Raw genomic sequence first — 24,144 nt, 5'->3', positions numbered from 1 at the left:
CATTTAATAATTGCTTAATTACTTTATTTTTCTCTATATACTCTTATCCATTATAATCATTCACATAATGTGTTATTCACATAACATGACCTTACTCTGGCCTACGTATCTCTCTTTTGGTATCATTCAGAATGAAACCAGCCCAAAATTCTAAGCTGGAATCTTTTCAGATCCAGATTTAGTGGGAGGGTAAAAGCCAGCAAGTCCCTCCTCATCCACAACAGAAGCTTCTCCCCCAACAGATACCCCCTCCTCCTCCAGCACGGTCACTTGCGAAAGTTGAATGTGATCTATTTTGGCAGAAGAAGTCTTCTGAATGGTCCGTTCCAATTTGCGGTGTTTGCGCATCTCTGGCGGAGGGTCTTTCATGGTGAAGACATCCTTGATTCGCTCCATGCATACATTAGCAGCTTCTCGTGTCTCCCTAGAGAGCTGTGACAGGCTGAGGAAGCCATGAGGAAGGTCATCCACGACACATAGGGTCACTGGCTGACCGACATCTCGCAGCCTTTTGGCAAACATTACAGAGTCGTCTAGCATGGGGTCCAGATGACAGGCCTGAGAAATGGGGGATGAAGAAGAGTCTCAGACATAGGCAAACGGAATAAAAATATCTACAATGTGCTTATGAGGGGAGTGAAAGCATTTAAAATCATTTTCTCATCCTAAAATGAAGTACCAAGCACATCTTCTTAAACTCAGCAATTGTAAAAAGTCTTTGGTCACTCTTACCACTATGTGTATGGGAGGTAGTCCCTTTAGCATGCTGTCTGGAGCCAGAAGGGGGGACATGTAAGGGTTTCTGACGATGGGAGAGCTCTGTACGTTCATTTCTGCTAATTGCTCTGAGCGCAGAGGCTCAAAGCCGTCTGGAAACTCCCGGGGTGTCTCAGAGTCCTCCTCACCAGCAGGGGGCGGAATGGCCACAGCAGAAAAGGATTCTGACACAGAGGGATCCACTTCTTTGCAAAGGAAGAAACTCACATCCTCGGGCTAGGAGAGAGGTGGAGGTAAACGGAGGTCAATAAAATATGAAAGTGAGGCGACAAGGTTCATCCAGGACAGATGAACAAAGTGAAACATCTCCATTATGGCCATACTTGTTTTTTTCCTTTTTCTTTTGTAAAATTATGTTTAAAATGTGGGGTCGGTAAAACTTTTTTATTTGATTACACATACAGAAACAGTAATGTTGTGATATACTATTACAATTTAAAACATTTTTTTCAATTTACATTTGTAATTTATTCTTGTGATGGCAAAGCTGAATTTTCAGCATCATTACTCCAGTCTTCAGTGTCACATGATCCTTCAGAAATCATTCTATGCTGATTTGGTGCTCAAGAAACATTTCTTATTTAGCCTGGCAAGCCAGACCTACATCAAGATGTTAGGTCTGGCAACTCACCATTGGCACAGCTCAATCCGAGGGGCGGGATAAACGGTTGTCTCTCAAAATCCCTCTGCACGCAATAGGACAGCGCTACAACCAATCAGAGCAACGAAGAAGGCTAGTTGGTATAACTAAAACTTTTGCCGTATCCAGTCGGCAAAACTCCGAACACATTTTCCTTTTTTAAAAATGACTTAAGTGCCGTTCTTTGCTCTTTTCTCAAAGAAAAGCTTAACTCCAAGTCCTCCAGAGTCGCAGCCAAAGCCGATTCGAAAGACCGCTGTTCGCCAGCAGCAGCAGCCATTCTTTGTTTTTAAGTAGCAGGGAACCGTTGCAACTCTGTCGTCATTATGTTAAGCCCGCCCCGCCTACTCTATACACGATGTGATTGGCCTGACCTGAGTTTGTTATTTCTAGCTCGAAAGTCAACGGAGAGATGCTAGACCAAACTGGCTGCAAAATAAATTTTGCTGCCGCTAGGGTGCGCCTAGATTTCTAGGCTATTTCTTATTATCATCAATGTTGAAAACAGTCGTGCTGTTTTTATTTGTTGAAACTGTGATGCATTTTTTAAATCTTTTCTTATATAGGTCAGTGGAAATTTATAAGAAACATAGAGGAACAGAGATGGGGAATGGGTTCAAGAGAGGCTGAGATGATTCATTTGAACCAGGCAGTAAAAAATAGCGTTTCAAATCCAGCAATTGACGTCATCGTATCATGGGATTCTCTGTGGGATTTTAACACATGCTTTAACAATGGCATCCAAAAATCCAAGTGACATCATTGCAGCATAATCCTTTGCACTTTCTCAGAGTTGCACAACTACTTAACTCTCAGCACTACCCTTTCTCACTCCACTAAGCCGGACAGAGTGGAATACAGTGAAAGAATTGTGCAGAATCAAAAAAAGCTAAGCGATTTATTTGCACACAGTGTACCAGACTAAAATAACCAGATCAACAATTCACTGCAAGCAATTACAAAACAGGCAGTGTTAAGAGGCCAGTTAATTCTGTGCATTAGACAGCCTGTGTTCTGCCACAGCTCTGACTCTGATGCTAATTGTGGCATAACAAACTCCTGTTTTTCTGCCACCAATGGCAATTTGATACTGTGTGCGAACATCTGTGCTGCACTCCAGCAAACATACCAGATTCTTCCAAATAATGGACTGTCTGTTATTTAAATGTTATGTTTGACTATGATATAAGCAACACTGTTTAATTGTTGAAGGCTAGGTCATTCTCACTCTAGCGCAAATTAATCAGCGCAAATATTGGCATATGTTTCACATACTCATAAAGCCATGAAAAACAGCCTGATGGATGCTGTGTAGCAGAGATTGGCACCCTAGTAGAATGCAAATCAGCTGGATGATTAATATGACTCACTGTTGCAATCTGTAAAAGAGAGACCTTCGACACCACGGGAGCTTTAGGAACACGGTGAAAACAGACATTTTATTAAGCCACTTTAAAGCACAAGATGAGGAACTGTACCTTGCTCTCGGGTGTCAGCGTGATGTCAAGGATGGAGCTGTGGTTGGCTGTAGTGGTGCTAAGGTGGTTGGTGGTCTCGCTGACATTTTTCTGCACGTTGCTGTTAGCATGGGTGCCCAAGTCCTGGCAAGTCTGGCTCTTCATAGACCCTTTCCCATGGGAGCGCTCAGACAGCTTGGCAGACACTGGAGGGTCTGTGTGAGGAGAGGTCAGAGAAGCTTCTGAAACGCTCTTTCTCACAGAGTCTGAAAAGAAAAAAGGAGAGATATTTAGGTTGTTTTTAGAGGTAATAGTAACAATGAATGTCATTTCAAGGACACCCTGGTGATGTGGATGTTTTAAAGTCACATATATTGACTGATGTTGCACATCCCAAATGTGATGGTGGAACAACAAAACTAAGGTAAATCCTGAATTCCCAATGTAATTTCTAAGCTGGAAAAGAGGAAATTCCTCTTCGAAATCTTATAGAGCACATATGCTTCCAGAAACATGTCTCAATGCAAATATGTAGAAAGGCAAAATGAAAAAGTAAATAAATATGTAAAAGGAGTACAAATGGGCAGAGTAGGAATTTTAAGCAACAGGGGTGGGGGATTACAAAGACCCTCATTGGACATTGGTGGAGGCTGTTGGCGAGGAAACAGTTGCCAGGGAGAGAGGTAAGGCATGTGACTGTCTGAAGTGAAGTGCATGTGTGTGGCATTAAACAGACATCCAGGAAAATATTAAGGCCCTCAAACTGCCATACAAACAGACATTAACACACACAACTGACCAGCCACAACACAGCTGTATTGCCCATAGCCATAATCTTGTGGAAAAACTATTCTCAGCTATGCTGGTATAGTGAATAATGAATTCATGGCCATCATGAGGCAATTAGAATGCTTTGTGTTGTGTGTGACACCACACTAATTATGCCTTTTAGCCACACCGCATTGACATCCTGCACAGCCCTACTCTTTCTCTCTCTGTGAGAGCTAATGAACTCAAATGATATGAGATCTAGGGTTGATAGTAGCCCATTTTCAGTTCAGCTGTTTGGCTATGCAATCAAAACCACAATAAAAATAAGACTACAAATGCAGATACAGTCAGAGGTGAGCATTTGGACATAATTTAATTGGAAATGCAAAACATCAGTACCATATCTATTATTGGCAAATATTATCAATATTGCATATTTAACTGTGCTCGCTCATTTAGTGAACCTTTGCTGTTATCTAATAACATCTTCAGCAAATATAAAACATTTTTCATTTTGTAATATTGTGATGCCCAAATTCACCTTTAGCATTTAAAAATACTTTTAGTGCTTAGTGTTTTATTTTTCATTCTCATAGACAAAAAAAGTATAGGATTCTAATATAATAATAACAATTTTAAAATAATTGGTAGCAACCAACTGAAGCAGGGGAGGTGGGGCTGAACTACTGTTGTTGCAATATCATGGGGAAGATCACTGAGGCCAAAGGGGTGCCGAGTAAAACATAATACTGCTGTAGAGAGAAGAGGAAGGAAGGTCCCACTTTATATTAAGTGGCTTAAAGGGATACTCCACCGTTTTTTCATATTAAACTATGTTATTCCCTTAACTAAGACGAGTTGATACATACCTCTCTCGTCTCAGTGCGTGCACTAAATCGCTCTGTCTTGTGGCGAAACTTTGTTAGCACTTAGCTTAGCCCAGTTCATTCAATATGGGCCAAGCAGAGAAGCTACCAAACACCTCTAGGGAAAAACGTTTTCCCTATTTAAATACAGTTACTCGCGTAGTGTAACTCGACCTAGGACGGTGACACAAAACAAAACGTTGCGCTTTTCTAAGCGTGTAAAATGGATAACTATATTGTATGACGGAATACCATAGCAAGTGCTTGGAAGCACTTCGACTTCTGCGCAGTAATATCTTCACTAGAGGGAGTGGGGGCCGGTGAGAGGATTTTTCACGAGTGAAGATATTACTGCGCTGAAGTCGAAGTGCTTCCAAGCACTTGCTATGGTATTCCTTGCTATTGTTTTGTGTCACCGTCCTAGGTCGAGTTACACTACGCGAGTAACTGTATTTAAATAGGGAAAACGTGGAGGTGTTTGGTAGCTTCTCTGCTTGGCCCATATTGAATGAACTGGGCTAAGCTAAGTGCTAACAAAGTTTCGCCGCAAGACAGAGCGATTTAGTGCACGCACTGAGACGAGAGAGGTATGTATCAACTCGTCTTAGTTAAGGGAATAACAGTTTAATATGAAAAAACGGTGGAGTATCCCTTTAAGTACTATGTACTTACATTGAAATTAATAATTTGATACAGTGTACTTATTGTGTAACTACATGTTTTTACACTGTACTTACATTTTAAAAATTCCTGCATGCAATTACAGCTGTAATTAATTTATGTAATTACATTTGTAATTACACAGTTGACCCTTCCCTTACACCTTAACTCACCCTTAAACCTACCCAATCCACCACACCTGTCCCTAACCTTACCTGTATCACACCTCATTAGCAGCAAAGGTGTTTTACAATACAACATGAACACAATAAGTACATTGTACTTATTTTTTGATGTAAGTACATAGTACTTAACGCCACTTAATATAAAATGGGAACCGAAGGAATTGTGGAGTTCTAACACAAAATACAATTGGGTTGTGGGACCATGCATACATTAGCCTTCCAGGTATGCTTTAACAACAGATGACAGATACAGACTGAATCAGGGCCTCCATTCAGCACATGCTCAGAAGGACCACTTTCCACAAAACCATCTGTGGGTCACGCACCACAAGCTGGAGAATGAGTTCAGAAGCTACCACATATAGCTCTGAACAAATGGCTATTATCACCATGGAGCCAATTATGTCAAGCAAAGCAGAGTGCTACGAGGGATTTGTGTGCCTTAATTTAAACCTAATTAAAGCAGATCAAATAATTAGCCAGCTGCACTATTACAAAGGCATCATCATCAGTGTGTGTAGGGATTATTATCATAAAAAGACATATATATAATACAGTTTAGACACACTAGGCACAATGAGTACACTCTAAAACAGAATACGCTCCATTTCAGCCCTATACATGTACCTGCACTTCCTCTATCCAGCAGAGAATGGATCCAGTTGGAGGCCCCCTGTTTGAAGTCTCGGAGCAGCAAGGCAGTATCTCTCCTCACCATGCTCAAAGTGCTCACCTTCTCCACCTGCTTCTCCACCTGTGGATCTGTGCCTACACACACCAGAGGAGGACAAAGGGGGGAAAGCAAATAACATACAGTAGGGATGGAAAAATCAAAATTGAATGTGTAGGATTCAATCAACATATAAACAAACAAATAAACAAAAAAATGTAAATGTAATTTAAAACAATATTAATATACAATATTACATTTTATAATAAAAATATCTCAAAATAAGTCACAAATATCTTGTGGAGCGTTCATAAAAGCAAAAAGGCAAGAAACCAAATGCTAAGACATTCTTATATTATAATCTGTAAAAAAAGGGGTGTAACAATATATCGCAATACAAAAATACAACAATATGTAGAGTGGGTAGTGACAATATGTACTGTGTAAAAAAAATCACACAAAATTAAAATTACTGTGCATGAAAAAATTCAAGTTTTCAGAGTTTTAGTGTCAGTACTACATTAACTACCAATAATGCAATGGGGGAATATGTCCTGATAGTGCCAAATGTCTTATATTACCAGCAAAAAGTGGCTTTAAATATATCTAGTCAGTGAAAGAGTGCAAGCATATTAATCTAAAATAATTTGTTTTTCAGCTCCAGAATCATGAATTTTTATTCTGGTGTCACCATTGTCCAAGCCTATTCATTTACACCCCCAATGTAATTCCAAATTTTGCATTTTAATCAACAGTACATTTTTTGTTAACCTTTTACCATAAATCTTGGAGTATTGCAATATCGTATTGTGAGTTCACTCAGTATCATAATATGTATCGAATCGTGACATGAGAGTATCGTTACACCCCTAGTATCCAGTACTACTATAACAGAAAGAAAACATTGCTACACTTAACCTGCAGAGAAAAGACAATACAAGCCTTGGGCCATTGATTTGACTTTATCATTACTATGATTGAAAACACTACTAATCAAATCATTTATAACAAAATACAAACCTATTAATCATTTCCTGATGTGTGTGGCTTCACTTAACTTTACTTGTTGAAATCATTCATCATCATTAAGGTGTCTGCACTCCCTAAATTGTGAATATGCTACATTTTTACCAGTGATAAATTATGCATCAGCCCTGACCATTCCAGCTTGCTAATAACCCGAGTCACAACACAGCACTATTTGCCATAAAAACCTATTACGGTTCCAGACTGACCTGCGTAAGCACTGAGGCAGCGTGAGAGCACACTGAGGGGTAGCAGAGGGTCAATGAGGGTGAGCAGGCGGGATGGCGAGGCGTACACGGTGAGCAGGGTAGCGGGGTAAGCAGCGACGATGCCATCCGGCATGCGCACGCCGTGAGCAGCGGCCCGCATCGACACGGTCACACACAGGTTTCCTCCTGCGCTGTCACCGGCCAAACACACACGCTCACCGGTCCAACCTGAGAAAGAGAGGGGCACAGAGGATAATTAGAAAGGGGGCGCAAAGCAGAAAATGAAGCAACAAGCAATAGATCAAATAAAATAGATTATTTAGAGAATCAAGAAGATAAATACGCTCCATAATTCTAAAATTAGGTCATATTTTTATCACTGATGTGGTGTGGTTTTCACACCAAAAGAGAATTATTAGAAGTGCAAGACCTGCGTCATGATCCTAAGATACATAGCGGAGGTGAGAAAACACTGAATGATGAATATGTTTACGCTGCTGTTATCAGACCGAGTGTGAGCTGAGTTTCAATAGGCATCTTTATTCCCTGTAGGATCTCGACACCATCACAGTACAACAGTATGACAGATCGTCAAGTCGGCCAATTTCACGTGTCTTGTACCTTAATCAGTTTTCCTAAGGACTAATCAAGTGACTGAATCATACAATGTCAAAAAAAGTTCACATTTAAAAAAAATAAATAAAAAAAAAAATGTAAAAAGCAGTCTGGTAGATGGATGATTCAATTACTATAAATGTTGTATTCAGTTTCATTAAAGTGTTAAATGATTAAAATAAAATATTTCTCTGCAAAATGTGTTCTGACATTCTATAAGAAACAAATTTTTCGCATGTGGGTTGGAATGCAGGTTTTGTACTCATAAAAGCTGAAGGACCACGTAAAAGCTAAATGCCGTTTTATTGGTCGTGAATAAAATCACCTCCGATTGATGTCAACCATGAAAAGACAAAATCATGCTTGACTTGTGCCATCAGCAGTCTGGTGTAATTAAGATTTTTGGGACAAAAAAGGTCGACTGCCGAGTGCCGACTCCACTGAAAATGAACCAGCAACAAATTGTGTACCATAGAAAGGAGGCTTAAAGTGGGCATGCAATGAAAATTCACCCCATCAATTTTCATCATGCACGTTTTGTTTAAAAAAAATGTTTTGACCTCTTAATGTTTAATCAAAATGTCATAAACAGACCTTCTGGTGAAAACAAAAGACTTCTCTCTGCTGACATGTGCAGGACTTCTCTAATCGTTTAGTTTGCTTAAACCCCACTCCTGCAAGCTCACGTTCATCTGCCTCCACTTATCAATGCAACACCGACATCCCAAAATCCAATCAACAAACGATGGATAAAACCAAGTCCCTGTCCAATATTTTTTCATTTTTGATAAGCTCTGTACACTCAGATGTACATTACAAAATGGAAAAAATATCTGTCGCTACTTCCGTTTCATCACAACTTTAAGAAACAAATATGAATCACAATATCATGTGATAAGGAAGTATAAAGAAGGCGCTATTCCTCTTACCTAGCAGGTTGTGGTTCTTGATGGCCCAGCAGTAGGCATAGAAACATTCCTCTAGAGCCCGAGGAAATGGTGCCTCAGGGGCCAGAGAATAGTCCACTGAAAGGATGGGGGCATTCAGGTCTTGAGACCAGCTCCTCAGATATGGCTGGAAAGAAAAAGAGAAAAAAAGAATAAAAAACTGCCACATTTTTAAGGATTAGAAATCATAAACTATGTCGAAAAATTCACACCAGGATTTTCAGGTTTAGTTATTTCTTCCTTTTGTTCTTCGCACTTTACAGGGAATATGGTATTTGTTTGGTTTAATGTAAAAATTGACAATTCTTATTTTTTATGGAATGTTGCAGCATTAATATTAATGATTTTTTCAGTGCACGTTGCTTTAATTCATGTTAACGTTTTTTAAATCAAAAACGTGGTTTCAATCCCTCCCCTCCAGCAACATGTCATTCCACAACAGGTTGCAAACTTGCATTCAGACCTGCCTCCATTTAGTTTGTAACTCCCACTTTCTACAATCCAACCAATCCTGCCCTGCATGTTTCTCATTTCACTCAGAAATACACCAAATCCTCAATACTATACTCACTTATCCGGAGTCTGAATATGGCTACCTACTTACTAGATAGTATGTGAAACGCAACACATCAAATGTGCAGCACGTCTAAATATGCAGGATTCAGTAGGCATACAGTATGTAAAAATATCCAGATTACCTAAATTTTCCACTAAGATTTTAAAGTGTGTATCCAATGGACACAATTATCCCATGAGGCCACATGAGGTGGGTTGTCATATTCATATATATAGCAGGGAACAGTGTCACGGCTGTAATTGATGATAATGCCACTGTCAACATGTCAGATGTAGTATGTTCAAACTGTAATAGAAGCGTACATTATTAATGAACGAGAAGTATGTTTTATTCTGAAATGTAGTACATATGACTATTTATATTATGTCTTTATTTATTTCACTTCTGTCTCAATTAAGTAGTTCTAAATCCTAAACTGCTTACCTAGCTCACACTTCTAATTCCTCTCTGAATCCGGACCTCCTGTAGTTTCCAGCTTTAAGAAAGTGGTTTCAGTGTGACATAACTGCTGAAAAGAGCCTGAAATAGGGTCCTCAACACTAAATGTTCATTTCAAGTAGCTTCTGTCACCCTGAATATCCGTCTAAATATGCCTCACCAAGCATTAAGAGAAAACACTTAGGGAAAGAGCATATTTCTTCTCAGATACTTAGATACAGATACTCAGATACAGATGCTCACACTAAGATTTGTTTAGTAGTTTAAAGGAATGATGCGTGCTGACAGGCGTCACAACATGTTGCTCTGACTGCCAGTTACATTTCATATCAACGTGTCCATTGTTGAGTGGAGCTCGTTCAAGCAGCTAATGCAATGTGTCAAGAATGCAGGCTGCCGATGGTGAGATATTTGTGTGAATTTTGCATGAGTGCAGTGATAATTTGATACTTGATACTTAGTCTTATACTTTTCATGAGACACGGGACACAATCAAATGCAAATTACCAATATCTTAAGTTATACTGCTTGCCAAGTAGCTGCTCTGCATAAAAGAAGAGGCACTATTAAAACCACTAAATGAGTAATCAGACATAGAAGTGGCTACAGTCAATGTCTAAAGACAATAAAATATTCAAAATTCAAATAAATATGCCATGAACAAGTAAGATCACTTAGGATAAATCTAACAGTAAAATATGCTCTGTAGAATCTTGGTATTTCTTTAACTATGGGCACATCTGTGAAAATAAACTTTCTTAAAAACAATTGAATTTGTCCACTAACAATGTCCAACAGTGGACGTACATGAATCACAGGAAAAAATTTAATTCTCACCACAGTGTCATTTCCACAACATCTTAAGTGAAGCTTTGTTTAATTAAATTCTGTGTTGGAAATGGCACTTTAAATAAAACCCTTTTACACTTTTAAACACTTTTATTTTGCTACTGTTAATTTCACAGCTAACATTTTATGCATCCTAAATATTTGTATATTTTTTAATCCTAAATATCATTTGACAAAATTATAGCTTGAAATGACACACAAATATTCTGCTAAGTGACTTTACCTTTGATTTTTCTTCACACATCACTGGTCTCATTTTTCATATCAAAACATTGTCACATTAGTAAATAAAAATTATTAGGGGAAAATTGTTGTGGTGGAAATGACATCAAAACTGGGACTGTCCAATTATTTATTTTAAATCTAATAAGAAATATTGCAATGAGTTATGTTTATTTCATTGTTTATTCCCACCCCAAGGCTCTATGATATTCTGCTTCCTAGATTTAAAGTAAGTCTTTACGATTTTCAGGTGTAAATCATATGCCTGATAACTTAAAAGTAACAGGTCTGCATGATTTAAGGTAGGATGAAAAAGGGGGCATATAGGATGTGTAAGGACAGAAGAGGCGAAGAGATACCTCATGTGATTTGGAAGTCTGAGCCACAAAGCCTCCTCCGTGGAAGTGCAACACCAGCCATGGGGAAGGGGGGTGGCGCTTCGGCTTTAAGCCCAAAGAAAGAGATATCTGGCCCCCTTCCGAGCGACACAGTGCTAGTAATTTCTCACTGTCCTGAAGACAGAAAATAAAAATATAAAATGGACTAGAAGCACCAGAACAATAAAGAGCAACCTATGGAACATCTGAATCTCTTTGAAGCTCTGTGCCCCACACAAAGACAAAAACTCTCATTTAGACAAGAGACGTGTAATTAAATGCATGGTTCTTAAACAAGTTTACGCCTCAGCTGGATCAATAAGAGTTCAAAGGGTGTGAAGAGAAGGCAAGTAGGCTTTTTAAACACCATCACATCTTACTCATCTACATTGCAACCAATTCAAGTCCTCCCATGACACAGAGAGGTATATCAGGAATTATAGGGCTTTAAGTAAAGGATAAAAGGAGATAAAAGGATAAAAGCTTAACCGCTTTATTTAGCTAAGCACACCTCATTATTCATTCCTTGCTTTCTGTCCATAGTTATTTTTTTATTTATTGACAAGAGAAGAGCATGTATAGTGGAAAAATGACTCTCTTTGAAGAACAAAGTAGTCAAATTATGGTTCGAATGAAAAGTTCATGCTTTAGCTTCTGTGAGGAGGAGGAAGAAAAAAATTGAGATGATTATCATTCAAGACTAATTAAGATGGTCAATGACATCAATATGAACTGTATGTACCTGTCCTTCTCTCAGCTCATATGAGATCAACCTCATCTGCACAGGTCCCAGGCCGATATGAGCTGCTGGAGGAGACACGGTCACCGTGTGGGTGGGATCCGCCACCAACGGCAGGTCAAAGGGCATAGGGGGCACAGAAAGAGCTCGATTTACTTTCACGGTTGTGGCCGTTATAGACATCAGACCCTTGAGAGAGAGAGAAAGCGAGATAGAGAGATGAGAGAAAGCTTTTTCTACTATGTGAATTGAACTCTGCATTATGAGAACTTGGACTGGTCATAATCTGATCTGAACAGTTGTAGCAAAAGATTTGAGTATATTAAAAAGACACTGGTGCAAGGAGTTTTATAACTCAAGGGAATATTTGACAAATATTGTCAAAGCAATTTGAACTGTTTGAACAATTGGTATCTCATATTTCTACTGAAAGAGCCAAGATATCAAAACTGAAATGTTTTACCCACAATCTGCTGTCAGTATCCTTTAAATGCGTTTAAAATGTAGAAAGTTTTACATTTCACATTTAGCTGGGGCCCAGTGTTAATTTGCACTCACTTTTTTAACCCCAGTTCAAATATATAATGTAATGTAATATAATTAATATATAATTAGTAATAGCAATACTGAATTATCATTATTATTTTGAAGATTACAATTTTATTATTACAGTGGTAATATGCTTCAGGCAAAATTTCTTTCATTTCAAGCAGCATTTTCAATTTCAATTTCTCTCAATTAATTGTGATGACCTAACTGAAACACACATATGTTTAATACTAACTGATAAAAGTTCAGTCTCTGTAACGTTCCAGAATGTCTTCCAAAAATGAACATCCAGGTTCTGAGTGATGCGTTCATACTCCCGACCTCTCAGTTCAGGGTCAATGGCATACTTCCCAGAGGTGAGGAAAGAACTGGCTGCTACACCTGAGAGAAACACAGACAAATAGACAGTTAGATGAATGCCTGTCTACATAACTAGCATATCACACCAGGGGCATCCTACTTGGACAGTAAAACAGGGGGGAAGAAATGAAAGTGGGTTTTCCGACAAACAGAAACACACAAATAATAGTGACCTCAATCATCTTACCTTGACAAACATGCATGAGCAATTAGTTTAATATTTACAAACATCAATAGACACTTAAAGTGAGAACTGATCTGTAACCACCAGTCTTGCTCTCATGCTGAAGCACAGCATAGGAACTAGGGGTGGGAGGAAAAACTAAGATTATCAGATGCATCACGGTTCTCTTCTCAAACTTCAGAATCGATCCAGAGTTTAGTTTTTCCCCCTGCATATTTATAATGGCACTTGTGAGCGCTAGAGCAGGGATTCTCAACTCTGGCCCTCGAGATCCTCTTTCCTGCAGAGTTTTGCTCCAACCCGAATCAACCACACCTGAACAAGCTATCTAAGCTCCTTAGGATTACTAGTAAGATACAGACAGGTGAGTTTGATCAAGGTTGGAGCTAAACTCTGCAGGAAAGTAGACCTCGAGGGCAAGAGTTGAGAACCCCTGCACAAGAGAGAGCCATATTCTGTTTGCTACCAATCACACACACACACAAAAACATCGAACAATTCTATAAACTTGCATTAAGGTTCATGAGCGAAATACAAGGGGTTGAAGAGAAACACAAGGGCAAACACGGACTTCGTTGCACAGGATATGCGCTGTGAGAAACGCATTTCGGTACACGTATTTTAGGGTTTTCTTTTCCAAATGCTCTACGAAAACATAATATATGCCGTCTAGAATGCAGTATATTCATATATACAAAACCCATTTACCAACAGACAGCTCGTTTTTTAAATACACTTGCATTTCAAAATGTACAAGTACTTGTAATTATATAAGTAATCTGAATATCAAATTTACTTGTGAATTTTTCTTAAAGTCGGTAAAATCAGATTGTGATTCCCAGAATCAGAACCAGACAGGATCGGGAGGTGTCTAAAGATTCCCACCCCTAGTAGGCACAGGCGCTAATCATCTCTAAAGAGGAAAAAGGTAATATACTAGCAGAATAGATGACAGGTTTGGGAAGGACAGAAATTTCTCTCATCCATTCCACCCTCTGTGAGAGCTACTCACCATGTGGTGCAATATCTCCTGCCTCCACTAGAGTGCAGCATTCAGCACAAGAAACAATATTAGAATGCCTCTGCAGGTCAGTGTATACAACTGCACTTTTGTGTCCTAAATTAACACAAGAGGGAAACCTGCTGTGCAGACACTGGCAAAGAGTAGTGTAAAATAGTGACCTGTACCCATAAATCAGGAGGCACATAAAAGAAGGTTTATTAGACTAGGCTGAATGTGACAGCAATACTGACCTATTCCCGACTGATGCTTCTTGTAATTGTCTCCAAAGGCAACCAGGCTAATAGCAATTGACTGCAGGAATGGACGAATGGCAGGAGTAAACTAAAGGAAAGAAAACAAGATATTCATCTTAAAACATGAAAAATATGGCAGAAGAAAATATATATAAAAATAATAATAATACTTGATAGACCAAAGCTGCAATGCACTAAAAATGGTATTGTGAAATATTATTAAAATTAGTGTCATGATCCTTCAGAAATCCCTCTAATATGCTGATGTGGTGCTCAAGAAGCATTTCTTAATAATATCAATGTTGAAAATAGCGGTGCTGCTAAATAATTTTGTGGAAATCTCTTAATTGTGGATTTTTTTCCCCCAGGATCAATAGAAAGTAAAAAAAAAAAACCACCATTTATTTGAAATATAAATCTTTTGTAACATTGTAAATGTCTTTACTGTCACTGTTGATCAATCTAATGCATCCTTTAACGCATCCATTAATTGACTTAAATTTACTGAACCCAAACTTTTGAAAGCCAGTGAACCTTTTTGTGTATGTGTGTATGTGTGTGTGTGTGTGTGTGTGTGTGTGTGTAGTGTAAATATTAAAATGCAAAAGGTAAACAATGTAAAAATGGCTATTTATGATTTTGCTGTTATATTATAGAAACATTTATGGGAAAACCCATCTTAATCATCTTTAAACCGATTTTTTGGTTTTAGTTCTTCCATTAAACTGAATCTTTTTAGCAACAATGGTTTTGTTGAAATTACTTGAGATTCCAACCTTACATTACAGTAGAAACTGTAGAAACGTGATAATCATTTGCCAACGGAATCCTGTGAGTCACAAGCTTATGCGCTCTTGAACAAACACACCTGAAATCCAACACAGCGGCCGTAGAAGCAGCCCTTATGCATGGAGGCGTACTCTCTCAGGAAGCTCTGACTGAGGCCACTTTCCTCCTGGAAGAAGAGGTTGCCGTGACTGTTGTCATGAAGCAGTCTCTGAGCTAGATAGAGAAGTGCCCTGAGCTGACACAGAGCGCTACAGTATGCTTCCATCTCTGCCGCGTTGTGGCTGGCACGGAAAAAGATGCTTCGCCTGTTGGATGTGATATAGCGCCCTTTGTGGATGATGTGGAGGAGGCAACAGCGCACCACCTGAGGAAGAGGATGACAGAGTGAGATGAATTGAGGTGTATGCTGGGAAAAATTCACAAATGCATCATGCAGGAGAAAGGAGGTGCAATGTAAACCTGCTTATTGAGAGAAACAAAGTCATAGAAAAGACAAGCGTGGAAGGACTAAGGAAACATGCCTTTGGCAGAAATGAGCTTAACAAAAGCAGAATATGTAAACAGTTACCTGTGATGACTAACTTCTGATAATGATGCACTTGATGTTGCTATTTACAGCAGGGAGAGGAAAGAGGCAGGTAGGAAAGACTTCTCTTGCCCTTAAGCTAACTCATTAAAATCATTAAACACACAGTCAGAAATGCACCTTAACAAGGGAGCGATATCCATTGGCTGGGATATGAGGGTCAAAGTCAAAATGGTGGTAGATGGCAGCGAATCCAGTGATGACAGGCTCCAGGCACCGGGCATGTTCCTGGATGGTGGTCATGGCGTCCACCAGGCGCTGAGCTGCATCCCCAGCTTGGCCCTTTGTGGCCCCAGAGAAAAAGGCGGCATTTTCTTCACAAACGTCAAACAAGGCAGTGAAAACTGCCTTGGTGTCCATCACTAAAGGGGATCGGATGAGTTGAGGACACAAGAATTACTTCAAATTAGCACACACACTGAAATACTTTAAAGCCAATAAAGAGTGGTTAAGCTCAAGACAAAAGCCAAGAATTTGTGCAGACTGTGGTTATAAACATTTTATAGAGCAAAATGATAAGGTTAAATGGCCTGAGATGGTTGTTTTGTGTGTGTGTGTGTGTGTGTGTGTGTGTGTGTGTGTGTGTGTGTGTGTGTGTGTGTGTGTGTGTGTGTGTGTGTGTGTGCAATTTTTTAAAGTACATTTATTGTTTTAGAGATGTTAAAATGTTTTTACTGTAAAATAATGTTTAAAAAAATAATTTCACTGTCTAGTGTCTATGAAAACATACTTATAGCTTATAGGTCCTACCACTATCACACATACAACAACACGACTAATAGCCTCTATTCAAACATATTACAATACAACACACTCATCTTGAAGACACTACTGTTGCTTGTTTTCTCAACAGGAAAATAAGAAACAGTAAGGGCAGCAAGCTACAGGAAACAGAAGCTGTGGACAAGATCACATGACATAATACTGAGTAACCAGTGACGGATGGCCGTCAGCCAGCCACTGTATACACTCATGCACATTTATCTGATCAAGATTGACATGCCAGATACAGAGACAATACAGGTGACTAGGTCAATCTGTTGCACTCAGCAACCTGACAACCGAGAGAATCACAAGCAACTTCACAACAGCAGGCAATGCAGGAAAAGCAGAACCATAAACAAACCTTCAGCTTTTTATGATTTAATAAAAAACCACAAATGCAAGCAAATGCATCTTGTATTTAAGCAATACATTCATATGTTTTACAATTAAAGATCATATACAGGTGCTGGTCATAAAATTAGAATATCATCAAAAAGTTTATTTATTTCAAGAATTCAACTTAAAGGGATAGTTCACTTTGAAATTCATTTTTGATATGCACACATGTCATTTCATGTTTTTTGAAAACAGCACACGTCCAAATGGTCTGACGGCGCGGGCGAGTATAGATGTATACATAGATGTCGCCTTGGCTACTGCAGTTCATTGGAACGAAACCGTAGCAAAGCGACATCTAGTGTATATATCTATGCGGGTATAGATGTATACACTAGATGTCGCCTTCGCTACTGCAGTTCATTGGAACGAAACCGTAGCCAAGGCGACATCTATGTATACATCTATACTCGCCCGCGCCGTCAGACCATTTGGACGTGTGCTGTTTTCAAGAGCTAAAAACTATATAAATACTGTTCGTTTTCTCACACAAACCGCTCGTTTCGTGTCTTAGGCCATCAATGTGTACTTATGATGGGGAATTGTTTCATTTGGACGATGGGGAATTGTTTTAATTTGGACTCTGTGCTTGTGTTTTGAGACAGTGACCATAGACCTGCATTATATGACTGACAGACAAGAACGGTTTGACCTAAAAATATCAAAATTGAAACTACTGCGGAAACAAAGACACCTACATCTTGGATGCCCTTGAGGTAAGCTAAAACATATCAAAAATTAATGTCAAAGTGAACTATCCCTTTAACAGGTTAAACTAATATAGACTCATTACATGCAAAGTGAGATATTTCAAGCCTTTATTTGTTATAATTTTGATGATTATGGCTTACAGCTTATGAAACCCACGAAATCAAAATCCCAGAAAATTAGAATATTACATGAAATCACACAGTAATTACACAGTGATACCATGGTCATTGAACCAGGTTTTGGTTCTTTTGGCAGTGTGGGCAGGTGCAAATCCTGCTGGGAAATGAAGGAAGCATGAAGTGCTCTCAACATGTCCTGGTAGACGGCTGCGTTGACTCTGGATTTAATAAAGCACAGTGGACCAAAGTCCTCTTTTCTGATGAGAGCAAATTTTGCATCTCATTTGGAAACCAAGGTCCCAGAGTCTGGAGGAAGAATGGAGAGGCACACAAGCCAAGATGCTTGAAGTCCAGTGTGAAGTTTCCACAGTCTGTGTTGGTTTGGGGAGCCATGTCATCGGCTGGTGTTGGTCCACTGTGTTGTCCACTCAACGCAGCCGTCTACCAGGACATGTTCAGAGCACTTCATGCTTCCTTCAGCAGACAAGCTTCATGGAGATGCTGACTTCATTTTCCAGCAGGATTTGCACCGGCCCACACTGCCAAAAGAACCAAAACCTGGTTCAATGACCATGGTATCACTGTGTAATTACTGTGTGATTTCATGTAATATTCACATTTTCTGGGATTTTGATTTCATGGGTTTCATAAGCTGTAAACCATAATCATCAAAATTATAACAAATAAAGACTTAAAATATCTCTCTTTGCATGTAATGAGTCTATATAATATATTAGTTTCACCTGTTAAGTTGAATTCTTGAAATATATCAACTTTTTGATGATATTCTAATTTTATGACCAGCACCTGTATATAATCGTTTATATAATCCAAGATAGGGCATTGCCCCACAACTAAGGGTAATCATAACCTAGGCAACGTTAAAGACAAACGTACAAAAGCTTGTATTAGTTTACTGTACATTGTGGTTGCAAGATATTTTTACAAACCGCAAAAACTATTAGAACTTTGAATGTCTGAATACAAAGTGCTTACTTTGTCAATGCAAAAATAGTTCAGACAATATTTTCTTACATGCATTACATGTCCAGTGTTATTTAGAGCTGAATTCCCAAGATATCCTCTTATCTGCTGCACATATGGGTTTAAAACAGCCTTGGCCCTTTCCTTTCTGCCCTTTACCCCAGATAACCCCACCCATCACATGTCCAGTCATTCTCTTCTCTGACTTTCCAAACTCTCCCTTTTTCAACTGACAAAGTATCCCATGGTGCCTCTTTAACTGGCAGTGATCTCTTCCCTTCATTGTTAAAAACAAACAATAGCCTACATCTTCCTCTCTCAAAAAGGATTGTCGTTTCTTCTCTTCCATTTCTGTACCCTGTCCTTATTCTAAAGGCTGTAGCCAGACCTGAGAGATTAGTGTCCTAATCTGCATGGGAAACCAAGCATGTTACTGTGTCACTGCTCAAACTGCTTCCATTGAGATATAATCAAACAACTATTGTAAAACTAGTTTGGCTCATGTAGTAATGACTTTCACAGCTGTGATGGGTTTCAGTTCAGAAGCTATTAGAGCCCTGACTAAATGAACCTCATGCCCATAGATTATCTACGTTTTTCATTATGGAAACATGTGCAACAAGAGAACCTACCACCCAATCCCTTTAGTCAATGAAAGACTTCCCAGCACCAGTTTACCACAGCAAAGGACACCTAAAAACACGCGACAGAATTCAAGGCTATTGACCCATTTATAAAGGAAAAAGGCAGACAAATCTATAAAAACTCTATTTAATTTAAATTAATCTAATTTGTAAAACAAACCACAAAAGAGTTATTAAAAAAAATCCCCTAACAATGGAAGTCTAAGGGCAATATAGGGTGTGTTGCTCTCATAGAATTTATTTCATGATTCTCTGATGAAAGAACCGCATTTTTTTGAAATATAAATATTTCATAAATGCACTGTCACTTCTGATCAATGAAACTAGCTGAATACAAGTATTAATTTATTTTGCATTGACAATGAATGGCATTTTTTTTCTCCTGAAATGGCTGCAAAAAGTGCAAATATCTGAAAATTTAGTATATTTGCTACTAGTGATGCGTGAGACTAGTCGATTAAACAATATGCTGCTGCTAGACTACTTTTTTGCACATTTAGTCCTAATGTTTCCCTTTATATTTTTACGACGACTACGTTTAAATTACAGTCATGTTATAGTTACATTTTAAAATTAATAAATTATTTTCTTTAAATTGTATCATCCCAACGAAGAGAATACGCTCAAATTATGTATAGTTGTCAGTACACGTCAAGCTTTTCTTGCGATTCTTTTCTTGATTTCCCGGACACTCGAGTGGTTGCAGTGGTAAGAAACAGTTAGACTAGTCGGTTGCAAAATGTCTTTATTTTATGTATTTTTATTTAATTTAAATTAAATGAGTCGTTGAACACGTCCCTATTTGCTACTGCTGGCTAATTCAATTGTTGGACAGAAGATGGTAAGTAGAACATTTATCAATCAACACCGTTCATTCCAATTAGTACCGCAATCCCAATGGATCAATCAATCAAAGCACAAAGAAAGAAAACAGCTGCATCCAGAAAAACAAAGCCTACCCAAAGTTGTCTTTCTCTGAATGAGAGTATTTCTCAATTCATCCAAACATATCTACAGCCAAAGCCTGGCCTAGCCAGCTATGCCAAACTACTGCAAGGACACCTGCTTTTTAAGTGACACTGCGCTAAAATACATGAATACAATTTACCCATAAAACATACAACACAACCCACAGCAGAGGAGCAACAAGACACTTGTAAGGGATACAAGGGAGCAAAGCGGAGCTTAAGTGTGACAGTCTACAACCTAAAAAAACACACACAAAAACATGCAGGGACTGATCCCTGGAGAATCTGAACGTTACCCTCTTCTGAACTCATGCTGGAGTCCTTGTGCGTCCTGTCCCCTCAATACCAGCACAGCCATGGAGCCAGGGAAATAGAGACATGGGAAGGGGGAGGTAAACAAAAGGGGAAGACAGTAAGATAGAGTGTTTCGATTGGACGCTTGCAATCGCCCTCCCTCCCACCTGTTTGTCCCCTCAGATCACGGCATGACATTCTGTCACTTTCTATTTCATCCCCTCTTCTTTTTTGTGAACTCCTCCTTCCTTTACAGCTTTGTTATTTTCTCCCATACCAACTGTCCCTCTGTTATGGTGAGATGGCTTTTCACCCAGTGTACAATGAAAACAAATTACTCACTGCCCCACAGACAGACACACACACACACACACACACACACACACACACACACACACACACACACACACACACACACACACACACACACACACACACACACACACACACACACACACACACACACACACACACACACACACACACACACACACACACACACACACACACACACACACACACACACACACACACACACAGAGAATTTGCTGTTTAAAAGGATCCAGGCCAACTGTGTCCTAAGACCAACTAGACTCTACCTGATGAAAACCCACAATTGCCTATGCCTAAGTAACCTTTGTTTCTATTGGTTGTATCAGCAGGGGATGGACACTGGCCAGTGACCTTCAGCCTAACTGGACGATTCAAATCTGGTACAGACAGACACAAACAATGACCTCTAAAAATGTTATTTTTTTGGTCATTGCTACACCAAAAGTTGTGGGTTACATACCGACATCTATTATTTGGCAATGGTTGTATTAGCCTACGTCATATGGCGAAACAGTAATATGCATGTCACACTGTATAATACATTAATTACTAAAATGTATTTCTGACTAAATAAAAAACTACACATAGTAAACAATGTTGGCATTAGTTTCATTAGATTACATTTAATAACTAGGGACTCACTGAAATGAATACAGATAACTATTAGCCAATACAGAAAACTATTTGTTATAGCTGATATTAAAAATAATAAGAAGAAATACTTTTTTATTTTATTTTTTTATTTGGGACAGTGCACATTAATGAACAATCTAACATTTCTGTACAGACTGTAAATGAGCCAGGTTATAGCATAAATGCTAATTTTCACCTGTAGTCCCATTTAGTAACCTGTAGTTACTAAAAATAATTATAAAAACATCAATGCCACAACGGAATTTAACGATCACAGTGCATTTTAAATGAAGAAAAAGGGATTTATAACAAAAATTCATTTAACAGAGTTAGAAAATTAAATTAAATTAAATTAAATTAGTGTAATATGAAAAAAAAACATTCTATTATTATACTGATACGCATCCCTATCAATTACATTTTTCCAAGCAAAATCAAAAACTGAATAAACAATATGCAATATTATTCCTTAGAATATATTAACTGTCTAATGAACATTTCACAAACCATAAATGCACTTCAATACACCAAGTTTAATTGCATGGCAGCAATAACACAGGTGAGTATGTTAAAGACCCAATCTTATATCAATTCTTAAGGAAAAATTACTTCTTTATACTTCAAAAGGCAAACTGTTTGTTGGAATTAAAAGAAAAAACTAAAATAGCTTGGGATGTTCTCTGTCTGTTTAAATTATGTCTGACCTAGCTAGAAATGAGAAGTACATTTAAATGCTACACAAAAAAATTGAAGCATGGGCCTACTTTTGATATAAATAATAGACCATTTGAAATTTACCTAATTATTGTTTAATACAATACACATACAACACAGTTTTGTCACATCACTCATGTAATGCACTATTTTTGTTATAAAAGTACATTACTGGAGATTAGTTTCTGTCAAATCGGAATTTTTCAGCTTATTTTTTAGCATAAGCTACAATAGCCGCAAGGAATCATGGAAGGATCGAAGCTGACCTTTGTCCCAGATTATGTTGTCATTTTAGTCAAATCATCTCAACAGTTTCCTCTCACTCTCATCCAAACACAACAACAGCAAGTGACACAACTTACTTATACCGAACATACATAATGTGAACAGCCTGATATGTTCAATATATGAATGTACAAGACTACAAATCTTTTCATACTGTTCTTCTGCACATGCAAAAACTCAGTTAAAATGGCTTAGTGTGTTTAGATGGCAAATCCTCACACTGATCCTCTGGGCAAGACAGGGGTCTATGGTGAAAACCTGAAACCAAACAGCCAGTGACGCTCTGCCGTTGCAACAGAGAGAACATGGGAACTTCAACTCCTTGCACCATTTCAACAATAGTGTGGTTAAATAAAAGGTTATTTCAAAGCCCACAGTGGTTTTTTAATAACAGTCAAACAGGTTGCCTTTAATTGAGGTCAAAACATATCTTCACAACCATCTTAAAGAGAAAATGTTTAAGAACATCTAGGCAACACTTACTACATACACAGTGATTATAAGCTTAAATCCACACCACAGTCTCGATCATTCATGAGTCAAGCATACCCTGATGAACTACAGCAAAGTTAAGGCAAGTACTCACATGTCATTCAAACGTATAGTCTCTCCTGTCTAAGAACAGTGAAAGCAAAGTTTATATCAATGTATTACAATGTAATCAATTTACGTGGAAATGTCATCAATGCATACACTACACTAGCTACAGTTTTACAGTTAGCGTAGACGATGTAACTTAGCCTATTGCATTACACTAAATAGTTCAAACGTGATTAAAGCCTGTTGGTTTAGAGCTACAGCCTCTTGAGAGATTTCAAAATGACTGTTTACATATTAGTAAGGAAATACCAGTAACGTTACTCATACGGTGTGGTACATTTGGTCCTGCATTACTGTACACAGTAAACGTTCGGATTTTAATCTTCTTTTTGACACTTCTGGAACTATCTAACCGGGAGCGCGGGTGTCATCTACAAGCGACAGCTCCCCCCTCCCCTTTAAACGCGGTTATGTTTATTAAAAGAGAATATACCTATTGGAACTTCTTTGTGCTTTGCCGAGCGCCTCCTGTTTACTGTTTTTTCAAGAACACCGCTCCCAGACTTCTTTGAAGACGCCATCTTCCTCACACACGAATCATTACCTCCCACCTCTGTTCTGTCTGGATATACCCAGCCCGTCTACCTTACTGACGGCCACGCCCACATTCAAATCTATAGCCAATAACGCGCCAGAGAATCCGCAAAGCACCTATCACATAGTTCTTTCTTCCTAGTACCGCCCATCACATGCTGCCCATTTTTAGCCAAGTGACGTTCCTACAACATGCGTGACGTCAAAAAGAAAAAATAAGAAAATAATGTCTCTCCCCCAGTTAGTCTAATGTATTACTATTTAATTATCACTTTAAGTATCTAGTGGATTCGTTATTTTTTAATAATAATAATAATAATAATGTATTATTTACTTTTATATTATTATTACATTAATCTTCATTAGGACACCCTTAAAATGAGACATACATCAAAATCCACACAAAGCAACACA

General features: G+C 38.4%; 1 protein-coding gene across 4 annotated transcripts; it reads right to left on the bottom strand.

The window, feature by feature from the left end:
- On the bottom strand, positions 1-23,769 carry lipeb (lipase, hormone-sensitive b). 4 transcript variants are annotated; one of them, XM_081388757.1, is made up of 15 exons: positions 23,630-23,731; positions 23,183-23,211; positions 20,634-20,668; positions 15,871-16,112; positions 15,244-15,528; positions 14,373-14,463; positions 12,810-12,955; positions 12,029-12,214; positions 11,269-11,421; positions 8,806-8,950; positions 7,262-7,489; positions 5,984-6,124; positions 2,896-3,140; positions 733-993; positions 1-558 (listed from the first exon to the last, which is right to left on the bottom strand). In XM_081388757.1, coding segments are annotated over exons 2-15 (2,568 nt in total). In that variant the 5' UTR covers positions 23,185-23,211; positions 23,630-23,731; the 3' UTR covers positions 1-150. The 4 variants fall into 4 exon arrangements, with proteins under 4 accessions (XP_081244883.1, XP_081244884.1, XP_081244885.1 ...); XM_081388758.1 differs by lacking the exon at positions 23,630-23,731 and adding an exon at positions 23,446-23,509; XM_081388759.1 differs by lacking the exon at positions 23,183-23,211 and having other exon boundaries at positions 23,630-23,769.
- Positions 23,770-24,144: the final 375 nt, after the last annotated feature.

This window comes from Scardinius erythrophthalmus, assembly GCF_964197995.2.
Source record: "Scardinius erythrophthalmus genome assembly, chromosome: 16".
NCBI lineage: Eukaryota > Metazoa > Chordata > Actinopteri > Cypriniformes > Leuciscidae > Scardinius > Scardinius erythrophthalmus.
This window is presented reverse-complemented; position numbering and strand designations above follow the sequence as displayed.

Excerpts from the sequence above, each read along its gene's own strand:
- lipeb (XM_081388756.1), bottom strand. The coding sequence starts at position 23,717 with ATGGCGTCTTCAAAGAAGTCTGGGAGCGGTGTTCTTGAAAAAACAGTA. Across the intron at positions 15,529-15,870 it reads GATATCGCTCCCTTGTTAAG|GTGGTGCGCTGTTGCCTCCT; the intron begins GTGCATTTCTGA and ends CCTCTTCCTCAG. Across the intron at positions 7,490-8,805 it reads CAAGAACCACAACCTGCTAG|GTTGGACCGGTGAGCGTGTG; the intron begins GTAAGAGGAATA and ends TCTCTTTCTCAG.